Below are 11,427 nucleotides of genomic sequence, written 5' to 3'. Positions count from 1 at the left end.
GCTCGAACACGATTATCAGAATCCATGTCGAAATTTCAATGCGCAAAGTTAAAAAAATATGTGATTTGCAAAATTCTAAATATCACAAATTAAAACATTATTTTATTTTCAAAAATTATTAAATTTAAATTATAGTAAAATTTTTGATTTTAAAATTGTGAAAAAAAATTATGATTCAGAAAATCCTTTTTTATTGAAAAAAACATAAAATTTTAAAAACTGAATTTCTAATAAAACTGTGGAATAAATTTGCATGAACTTGAAAGCTGAAGATTTGTTTGTCAATTTTACTTTTCTCGTCCATTGTAGTGTTGAATCTCAATTTTAAGCTCGGATGAAAATCTTGTCCTAAAGTGCTATTTTCTGTAGAACAGGCTTGAAAAAATATAATATCACCGTGTAAGTTTAAAGATTTTGTTTATTTTATTTCTCTACTATCTATTTAAAGCTAACATTACAATCACTTTCTGGCAATCGCTGCCAAAACAACCGTCAACACTACACTAACCAACATGATAAAGCCTTCACCAACGTTCACCCGTTTCGCCCCACTCCCCCCGCAGTACAGCTTGGCACAGTTTCCCTCGGTGTACCGCTGGTACCTTCGCTGCACCTCGGACCAATCGCACAGCCCAACCTTACACCAATCGAACATAAGGGCCTTCTCGTTCAGGAAGAAGATCACCTTGACGGGTTCACGCGGATCGGTACACTGATAGCGCACGGCAGCCACGTTGGCCGCAAACGGCGTCAACTCACTCGACCGGAACTGGCGGTTCCGCATGGCGTAGTAATTGTCCGCGCGGGGTGCTTCCCGGTCCTGCTTTGCTCCGAGGGCGTTCAGGAAGAGTTGGATTTCCGTTTCGTGGGTGAAGTAGCCGATGACGGTGGGGTTTTCGGGGCGGGCGAGGTGTCGGATCATGTCGGACACGGCGTAACAGGCCAGGTCGGCGGCTTTCGGGTAGCCGTAGCTGTTTTGGTAGTAATAACCGAGGTCTTCCTTGTACTCGAGCACGTTGACCTGCTCCTTGGTGAAGACCGAACACCACGGGCTGTACTCCTGGATGTGCCAGGCTTGCTCGAAGCGACACTGGTCCCACATGGCTTCGACCTGGTCAACGCTGAGGTTGTACTGGAAGCCTAACCGGGTTGAAATGTCTGAGAGAGTCTGCAGGAATAGGGGCGATCGCAGGAACTTGCTCTGCTCGGAGTTGGCGTCCTTGTTGCGGTCCTTGTTGGCGTCGTACGCCGGACAAAAGTCGTACGGCTTCAGCAACGTATCGTCGGCGGGTTCCGGTTCGGGGTTGACATGCACGTACGCCCCATCTCCAAACAGACCGTCGGCGAACGCCCTGAAGCTAGCCTCGGTTCGCTGCGTTTTAGTATGCCTAAACAGGTAGTTCTCGCGGACGTACGGACCGTTGAACACCTCGTAGAAGCGGTCCTGTTCGCGCTTAGCCAAAAACTTCAAATCGTTCCAACCCTGCGCCGTGAGAAACGACTCGTAATCGGTGGTGATGTTGCTGTCCCAGCGCCAGTTACGCAGCAACTCCAAATCATCCAGGCACAAACGACCTACGTCCGGTCGCGTGCGCCGCACGTCGTAGTTATCCAGGATGGAGTCGCGCAACTAAAACAATCAACACTTGTTAAGATCATTAATTTTGAATCATCAACCCCAACTCACATTCTTCAATGTTTGCGGCAGCGCACTGATGGCCTTCTTGCCCGGAAGGCGCGTCCCGTGGCGGCTCAACAGCCAGAACTTGGACGGGCGGCAATCTGCAAATTGGTCAACATTAATTTCATTACGACGTGAGAGATCATGCAAGAACTCACTGGGCACGATGTGCTCCCGGCTGGAGGACGGACCGTGGATGACCTCGTACGCGGTTTTCGTGGCAAAGTGTTTGACCTGGGTGCGATCGCTGTCCTGGCTGTAGCAGTACGTCTCGCAGCATCGTGGTGCAGGGAACTGGGCGGAAACGGTGCTGCAGATCGTCACGAGCAGCAGAGCCCGGGCGACGATGGACGGAGGTAGGGCGGTCATGGTGAGGGTAGAACTATGCGGCGTTTTGATTCTAGAAAAATGAGACATATAAATATTTACAAAAGGACGTTTTTGAGATTTTTCCTTAAATTTATTTCTGGTTAGTTTGCAAAATGTCGTAACAGCCATCGCGATCTCCGACACTTAGGGGCAGGGGGGGCAGAATGGCCCGCCTAAGTAAAATGCGCCAAAAACCATAGAAAAACATGAAAACTTATGAATTCAGTGTACATAGTAGGCTTATGCTTTGGGATGTTCCCTTCAATGTTGTATACTTGGTTGATGAAATTTTTTAGCTTAAAACTATTTTTGAGCCACTTTTAAAAAAAAGTTTTTTCGACTACTTTTCCAGGGTGCGGGGCAGAATGGGCCACCCTGCGGGGCAGAATGGGCCACCTTAGAAAACAAGCCATTTCGTCTAATACAACGTTGAAGGAAGATAAGAAATGACTTAAGGTACCTTTCTAACATAGTTTCCATGAAGTTAGACCACTTTAATAAAAATAGTCGCTTACCAAAACAAACATTTTTGAAAACAGTGTTAATATGTTGAAAAAGGACACTATTTTTACAAATAATCATCAAAACAACTAAAAAATCAACAAATGTTGCATTAAACGTTATTTGTGAAGCTACCAGGAGTGAAATAATCCATTTAATCCAAATTTCATAACTTTTGATTGTTTTTATAAGGCAGGATAAGGGTGGTCCATTCTGCCCCCAAGTGGATTTTAATTTAACACTTCCACCACCAAGCCTCTAAATGATTTGAAGGTTCCGTTGTTGTTTGTATACCTTGGTAGTAACATCTAGTAACGTTATAAGCATTGAGCAAACTTTTTCAAACAATCCAACTTTTCAGAAAGCTTATTTAAAAACCTCGAAATAAACAACATTTGCGTGGTTTTTCTAATAAATTTACATTTTTGCTCATAATTCGAAGAATACAATGAATTCAAACGTCGTTTTCGGTATGGTGAAGTTATTTGACGTCCTTTATAAGACCCTTCCTTACAATTGGTCTAAATCCATTCTAAAGCCCAAATCCAAGGATGGCCCATTCTGCCCCTATTTGATTTTTGCTCTGAAACAAATAAAATTTTCATTGTTTTTCAGTCGGAGCATTTAAAGGACGTGCAAATGAACAATTCAAAGCATTTTTGAATTTGTTAATTCGTAAACGGGAACCGTGGTGTAGGGGTAAGCGTGATTGCCTCGAGACGAGATTTGTCTGATCACGCCTTCCGTTGGACGGGAAGTAAATGTTGGCCTCGGACTAACAAAAAAAAAAGGTTAGGTCGTTAGCTCAGTCCAGGTGTGTAGGAGTCGTCTCCTGTCTCGGTGGAGTCGCTGGTAGGTAATTGCTTTGGCGTTCTCGATTGCGAAATTCCTACTCGAAACTAGGTGTCCGAAGGCTTGATTGTTGAGGCAATTGCAAACCTCTTTTTACACCTTAGCTCCATCCATCCCGGGGTTCAAACTGATGACCTTTGGATTGTTAGTCCAACTGCCTACCAGCGACTCCACCGAGACAGGACCCAGGAAGACGACTCCTACACCTGGACTGAGCTAACGACCTAACCTTTTTAGGTTAGTCCGGGGCCAACATTTACTTCCCGTCCGACGGAAGGCGTGATCAGACAAATCTCGTCTCAAAATTTGCCATCGGGACCTTCTGGGATCGAACCCAGGTCGACTGGGTGAAAGGCAACCACGCTTACCCCTTCACCACAAGTCCCGGACTGTCCATACATAAATGGTACGTAAATATTCTAAAGTCTGTAACTTTTGAAGGATTTTTTTGATTGTTTTGTGTCTTCGACAAAGTTATAGATATTGATGAGGACTGTTAAAAATGGGTACACGGAAAAAAAATCTTGCCGATTTTTTAATTATCTTTTTCTTACAAAAACTCGATTTCTCAAAATTGGTATTTTTTATTTAGTTTTGAGATTTTTTTTTATGTTTTAGGGGACCATAACCCGCAACTTTTGAGCCGTAGAGAAATATGGTCAAAAAATTTGCCAGCAAGCTAAAAATTAAACAAAAATAGTAATTTCTGGAAAAAAAAATAATTCAATTTATTTTTTTTTTTTGCATAAAAAATAAATTTGAAATTGCAATCGAAAAGCATTTTTTCGCCGTCATCTTTTCGAAAACAATAACAAATAACCAAGGTTAATATTTCTAAAGGGCCAAACATTCAATATCACGACTTTACGAGGGTGGTTAAAAAATTGCCTACCTAATTGCCAATGACCTAATTTAGATTATACTTGAAATTTTCGATGTTTCCATACACAATTAAATGTAAATATTTTATTTCTTTGTGTCAAATTGTTTAAAACTTGCTCGTTTTTACTTTTTAAATTATTCCTTTTTAATTATATTTTTTATTTTTTTTATAAATTTTATTTAAACCATAAAATTCTTTTTAAAAAAATTAATTTAAAATCACAAAGAATCATAGAAAAAAAAAATAAACAAAATTAATTAATTTACAAAAAAAAACCAGAAAACCACAAAAAAAATTATGCATTAATTTTTTGATTTTTTTCATGTTTGTCAATTTTAGATTTTCTAGAAATTAAAATGTTTTTTGTTTTATTATTATTCTTAGTTTTAGCAAACTGGCTCCAAGTTTAACTTTGCTACCATTTTGTTATCTTCGTCAAATAAAAAAAAAGAAAAAAAACTTAATTTTCGGGCAATTTATTTACTAGCGTAAAAATGAATCAAAGATCCTGAAATTCAAAATTTATTGGCATTGATTTTTTTTTTAATTTTGAATTTTTCAATTGTTGAAAAACATCTTCAAACTTGCCCCGGCTTGCCCGTACTTATGCGTGAATTTAAAAAAATTGGCGTATGAGTCATTCCAGGTCAACTGGGTACACTTTTGGACTCGACCTTCACCGATTTGGACCAAACTTGGAGGGAACGTTCATCTATCGATAGTTAACAGAAATCCCAAGTTTGGTGCTGATTGGACCATCCCTCTATTTTTGGCACCGCCCTCTTTTTTGACGATTTTCTAAAAAAACTTTTTTTTTCTTTTAATCATAACTTTGCAACTATTTGAGCAAAAGACTTTCTACAGATTGCATTTTATAGAAAATTGCCAAGAAATTCGATAAAAATAAAAAAAAAATCTTTCAAATTCCCCCTGATACTCTATTTTAACGTTTTAAGTATTAAAATTCAGTTTTGACCAATTCCTTATATTTTTATTTTTTTTATTTTATCACCATCGTGTTCCCCGGACAATTTTACATAATAATCAATGTAAACCTCAAACTAAAATGAACTATTGGCGAGAAACAGCGATTTTACTGAAAAAAGTTTGATTTTGCGCAGCACTCGGAAGTACATGGTGTACTTTTCAACAAAAAGGGATGAATCCCGCATAGTCGGGTTAACTTATTTTGGATTTGAATTCATAGGACAGAGTGCTGCGCAAAATCAAACTTGGTCTATCGGTTATCCCCAAAATTTCATAAACAATTTAAATTGAAAGATGCGATCTGTATACAACATTCACAACATCAGATCAGCAACTTTTGGTCTGTAAATTTCGTCTGCTAACTCGTAAGACAACTGATACAGTCGTCATAGTACGTGACTATTGTTTGATTGGGCACTTAGCATATCTCATTGCCACAAAGTGCTTCGCTACTCAACACATCTCGGTTTAGTATTCACCGGTTTCATCTACTTCACTACCATTTCTATCAGACCACAACACTTGAAATTTCATTCATTCGACATTGTAACACAAAATTGCTAGTAACTACAAACTCCACAGAGTTGGCATCGCAATAATTACAGTGCTTAAAACGACGACAACGTCGCGTTCAATTAATCATTGTACGTTCGCTCACCCGGCCCTAGTTTGGAGAAATTTCATTCTCTATTCGCTCAAACCGTACTTTTTTGTTTAATGTGGTCAGGTCACTGACCCGCAAACTCGCACCGGTTGGCGACGGTGGCTGTTTTTTAATTAATTGATAGATTCCTGCATTAAAGCGATTCTTCCTTCCACACTCTTGCTAGATGAACGCAACATCCGTGAGGTCATCTCTCCAGCGACTTAGACATTCCAAACTCACATGCGACGTGAAACCGGTTTCACGAGACGTGGGGTGGGACACGCCCGAACCAAACTGAAGAACTGATACCGTCGTCATCGTGGAAAATGCTTCCCGTGCAACTTTTGCATTGTTTCGCCAGCGAGAAAAGATGACGCGAGTTGAGTTGCTAACTGTTTCGAGTGCGCGCACACTCTCTTTGTAGCAATCTAGCTAAGATCTGAAGTGCGCAACGGAATTACCTGAGCCTCTTCAGCGCTGAGCCGATGACGACGTTTGGGATAACTCGTTTTCCTCCCGGAGCCGCGCTCCACCCCAATCGTAATTTCGGATCAAAACTTTTTTCGCACTACTTCGGGCCGGTCACATTGCGAAAAAAGGTGCTGATTTTGCGTGGGATTTGGAACCTTTGCCGGAACGATCGACGAAGGGTGAGGGCGAAAAGTGAGTGTGTACGATGACCGCGGTGGAAGATTGATGACTGACGACGCGCTGCTCGTCGGATCAGCAGCACTGAGTGTTGAACGCGGTAGAAAGAGCGAATCTTCTCTCGCGCGAGAGAAATCCACAATCAGCTGATTGGGAGAAAAAAAATGGTGTTTCGAAGAGGGAGGCTAAAACGAGCGTATTTTCTTGTTTGAATTTGTTCTGATTTTATTTTATTACGCATAGTAACATTAAGAGTTCGACTGGTTCGACCTGGCTACCAGGTGTAAAATAATTAAGAATGAACGTAAGCGTAAGTTCACCGCACATCAACTACGAATAGTTTATCTAAAACAAAATCGTCGTCAATGGCTTTTTTTAGAGCATGTCTGTGTTTTTAAACGAATAAAAGCTTCTGTGTTCCCCCGTGTGTGTTGGTGTGTGCTTAATTATGTGTCTAGAGCTTAATCAGTCTCTCCTTAGTCGACCTCCTCCATGTGGGAAGCGTCCTCGGCATCGTCCACGAGTGGTGGCGCATCGCCAGCACCTCCGGCCGGCTCGGCGCTGGTCTCCTCGCTGGTGGCGGCCTCATCGTCGTCGATGCCCAGTCCCAGCTTGATCATACGGTAGATGCGGGCCGCGTGCACTCCGGGTTCGTCCAGCGAGAATCCGGACGAGAGCAGGGCAGTCTCGAACAGCAGCACGACCAGATCCTTGACGGCCTTGTCGTTCTTGTCGGCGTCGGCGCGCTGTCGCAGCATGTCGACGATCGCGTGGTCGGGGTTGATTTCCAGGTGCTTCTTGCCGGCCATGTAGCCCATGGCGGACGAGTCACGGAGGGCCTGAGCCTTCATGATACGCTCCATGTTGGCGGACCAACCGTACTGCGAGGTGACGATACAGCAGGGCGAATCGACCAATCGGTTCGACACCATCACCTTCTCGACCTTCTGGTCCAGGACGGACTTCATGACCTTGCACAGGTTCTCGTACTTGGCCTTGTCCTCCTCGAACTTCTTCTTCTCTTCCTCGTCTTCCGGCAGCTCCAGACCTTCCTTGGTGACGGACACCAGCTGCTTGCCCTGGTACTCCTTCAGCTGCTGGATGACGTACTCATCGATGGCCTCAGTCATGTAGATGACCTCGAATCCTCGCTTCTTGACGCGCTCAACGAAGGCCGAGTTCTTGACCTGGTCGATGCTCTCGCCGGTGATGTAGTAAATGTGCTTCTGGTTCTCCTTCATGCGGCCAATGTAGTCACCGAACGAGCAGTACTCATCTCCGGACGCGGACGTGTTGAAACGCAGCAGATCGGCCAGCTTCTGACGGTTCGAGCTGTCCTCGTGCACTCCCAGCTTCAGGTTCTTGCTGAACTGATCGTAGAACTTCTTGTACGTCTCCTTGTCCTCGGACAGTTCCTCGAACAGCTCCAAGCACTTCTTGACCAAGTTCTTGCGGATGACCTTCAGGATCTTGTTCTGCTGCAGCATCTCACGGGAAATGTTCAGCGGCAGATCCTCGGAGTCGACGACGCCCTTCATGAAGTTCAGGTAGTCTGGGATGAGCTCCTCGCAGTTGTCCATGATGAAGACACGGCGCACGTACAGCTTGATGTTGTTCTTCTTCTTCTTGTTCTCGAACAGGTCGAAGGGCATACGACGCGGGACGAACAGCAGCGCACGGAAGTCCAGCTGACCCTCAACGGAGAAGTGCTTCACGGCCAGATGGTCCTCCCAGTCGTTGGTGAGCGACTTGTAGAACTCGCCGTACTCTTCCTGGGAGATGTCGTCGGCGTTGCGAGTCCAGATCGGCTTGGTCTTGTTGAGTTCCTCGTCTTCGGTGTACTTGACCTTCACGGACTTCTTCTTCTTGTCCTTCTTGTCTTCATCGTCCTCAACATCCTCGATCTTGGGCTCGTCCTCCTTCTTCTCCTCGTCCTTCTTGTCCTCCTTCTCCTCGGCCTCATCGTCGCTGACTTCCTGTTCGCGTTCCTTCTCAACGAGCAGCTTGATCGGGTAGCCGATGAACTGCGAGTGCTTGGTGACGATGGCCTTGATCTTGCTCTCCTCCAGGTACTCCAGCTGATCTTCCTTGATGTGCAGGACGATCTTGGTACCACGGCCCAGCGGCTCACCGGGGTCGGTGCGAACCGTGAACGAACCTCCGGCCGACGATTCCCACACGTACTGCTCATCGTCGTTGCTCTTGGACGTGACCACGACCTTGTCCGCGACCAGGTACGCCGAGTAGAAACCCACACCAAACTGACCGATCATGCTGATGTCCGCTCCGGCCTGCAGCGCCTCCATGAAGGCCTTCGTGCCGGACTTGGCGATCGTTCCCAGGTTGTTGACCAGGTCGGCCTTGGTCATGCCGATACCGGTATCGATGATCGTCAGCGTGCCGGCTTCCTTGTTCGGGATCAGCTTGATGAACAGCTCCTTGCCACTGTCCAGTTTTGAGGGATCGGTCAACGACTCGTAGCGGATCTTGTCCAGGGCATCCGAAGAGTTGGAGATCAGTTCTCGCAGGAAGATTTCCTTGTTCGAGTAGAAGGTGTTGATGATCAGCGACATCAGCTGAGCGATCTCAGCCTGGAACGCAAAGGTCTCGGTCTCGACTTCCGGCATCTGGAAATGCATTGAAATTGTTTTTATTAGTCAAAGATTTTTCGTCAAAAAACATTTAAAAATGGCACATCAAAAATTCAGTTTTATTTTTGAATGAAACGTTTGAATAATTCAGTCCTATAAACATATAAAAGAGAATAGTTAAGAAAAAATCTCTAGAATTGAACATTCTAGAAAATCATTAAAATGCAGAAAGGGGAAACCATCGAGAAATTAAAAGTGAGAGTGTGTGCAACATGGAGTTAAACTTTCTATGAAGTTGCTGTGAAGGTTACCATGGCACTTTGAAAAGTTTAACTCCATGTTGCACGCACACACTCTCACTTTTAATTTCTCGATAGCTTTGTGTGTGTGTGTGTGTGTGTGTGTGTGTGTGTGCATGAACCATAAGGTTTACTTCACAGCAAATTTCATGCCGAGTTAAAAAAAAATGATTTCAAATTATTTAAATTTATCAACTGCTAAAAACGCGTAACATTAGTTTTATGTTGAACTAAACTCAATCTAGTGTTCCTGGTACTTCTCCAAATAAGATGCAAGTAGGGAAGCTCTATGCGGCATGGCCTACTGACATTGCGCAATTTCTGCCCTAATTTACCTACATTTGAAAAAAAAAATCCCGATAAAATCAAATTAGCTTGAATGCAATTTAGCCTTGCAATCAATAAGTTGAGAAAAAAGATCAAAATATTGAAAAGCACATTTTCAGCAAACTTTACCAAATTTCCTTTGTCTGGAGAAAAACGTGGTCTTGTCGCGGCGATGACTCGCCGACGAGCCATCTTGAGTTCCCGGAACCAACGGCACGAAAAAAAATAATGCAACTCTCACCTTTAGGCTTTTTCTGCTTTACACACGGGACAGCAAAAACCAAAAAGTCACCACAACCAGCACTTTCCAAAATCACTTTTCACTTTCTTCAAGAAGCTTCTTGAAAAACCTCGAGTTCGGAATCTTCCGGCACGCGCCTCACGTCCTTTCTTGTCAAGCGGTTAAATCAGAATGATAAAACGAGGAGAAGCCGGGCGGAAAAAGTTGCGAAAAGCGAGAGCCGTCGCGAACCGGTTCGAATGAAGAGAGAGCGCGTGAGAGAGAGAGCGAGTGGTGGGGGAAAACCGCGTGTGCGCGGCGCGTTTGCCGGTAGGTTCGGATGGGAAGGTCGAAATTGAGAAGTAGGTCGAAAGGCAGTTGTCAAAGCGATGAATGCCCAAACGTTTTTCCTGAGTTTTTTCGGCATGTTTTCGGCAAGGTTAAAAATATGCAACTCAATCGGAATTCTGAAACAGAATTCAATTCGAAAAGTTTATGTGTTCCGTTTCAAACGCAACAACTGGTTCCGTGTACGTACCGGGAAATTAAGAATTAAAGAATTCTGGAGCAACAGGAGAAAAGGGCGGATAAGGGTTCGTTAAAAAATAACGTCCATGAATAGTGGGTTTGTGACAGCCCATGTTAAAGTTATAGGAAAAGTGCGTGACAGGGGGAGGGGGAGGGGGGGGGGTTCTGAAACCCTAAAATCTCTGGACGTAATATTTGAACAAACCCTAAGCAATTGGACAGTTTGAACTAATTTGCGAATTCCTCGAGAATAACTTTTTCTCAAAACTCGAAGTGTAAACCAATAGCTGGCCTCTCAAGCTACCTTACAACACCGCAGGTTTTGTTAAATCTTTAAATGACTGTTGTCTAGGAATTCACGAAATAGTTCCAGCTGTCATAATACTTATGCGCTCTTTTCAAATGTTGCTTCAGAATTTAAGAATAAAACAAAATAGAATTGAAGAATTTAAGAACTTAAGCATTAAAAAAAAAGTTTAAGACAATGTTTCTCAACCTTTTTCGTTCCATTCTCCCCTTGGTTAATTTTCATGAACTTCATTCCTCCTTAAGGCTGGTATGCTGATCGGAAGGAACGCAAAACTCCATATAAAAAAACGCCCAAGAAACGGTCAAGGAAAGGGTCACGAAAAGATTTTTCTTAAGCGGTACGCAGCTGAAAAGTAACAGAAACGGAAAGATTGCGTTTGACGTTTCTTCGCGCGGTGCTTGTTTGTAATATGTTTTAATGAAAAAATCAAAGAATTGTAATTTTCCTTTTTGATTGCGACTGATAATTACAAACGTTTTAAATAATTTTGTATTGGATATAATAATATTTAAAATTCCCGCCGAATCTCAAAATGCAGAATATTGAAATTAAAAGGACAGATTTAGTTTTTTGGTCGAAATGGAG

General features: G+C 43.2%; 2 protein-coding genes across 2 annotated transcripts; both read right to left on the bottom strand.

Annotated features, from left to right (window-relative positions):
- Window positions 1–400: 400 nt before the first annotated feature.
- On the bottom strand, window positions 401–2,074 carry LOC120413224 (multiple inositol polyphosphate phosphatase 1-like). Its single transcript, XM_039573950.2, has 3 exons — window positions 1,840–2,074; window positions 1,688–1,782; window positions 401–1,630 (listed from the first exon to the last, which is right to left on the bottom strand). Exons 1-3 carry the CDS (start codon window positions 2,048–2,050, stop codon window positions 461–463), a joined length of 1,476 nt encoding a protein of 491 aa, XP_039429884.1. The 5' UTR covers window positions 2,051–2,074; the 3' UTR covers window positions 401–460.
- A 4,692-nt stretch (window positions 2,075–6,766) lies between these two features.
- LOC120413219 (heat shock protein 83-like) lies at window positions 6,767–10,186 on the bottom strand. The gene is made up of 2 exons (XM_039573945.2): window positions 10,026–10,186; window positions 6,767–9,194 (listed from the first exon to the last, which is right to left on the bottom strand). Exon 2 carries the CDS (start codon window positions 9,192–9,194, stop codon window positions 7,044–7,046), a length of 2,151 nt encoding a protein of 716 aa, XP_039429879.1. The 5' UTR covers window positions 10,026–10,186; the 3' UTR covers window positions 6,767–7,043.
- Between the last annotated feature and the right edge of the window lie 1,241 nt (window positions 10,187–11,427).

This window comes from Culex pipiens, chromosome 3, assembly GCF_016801865.2.
Source record: "Culex pipiens pallens isolate TS chromosome 3, TS_CPP_V2, whole genome shotgun sequence".
Taxonomy (NCBI): Eukaryota; Metazoa; Arthropoda; class Insecta; order Diptera; family Culicidae; genus Culex; species Culex pipiens.
Note: the sequence above shows the minus strand (reverse complement) of the source record. Positions and strands in the feature narration are given on the sequence as shown.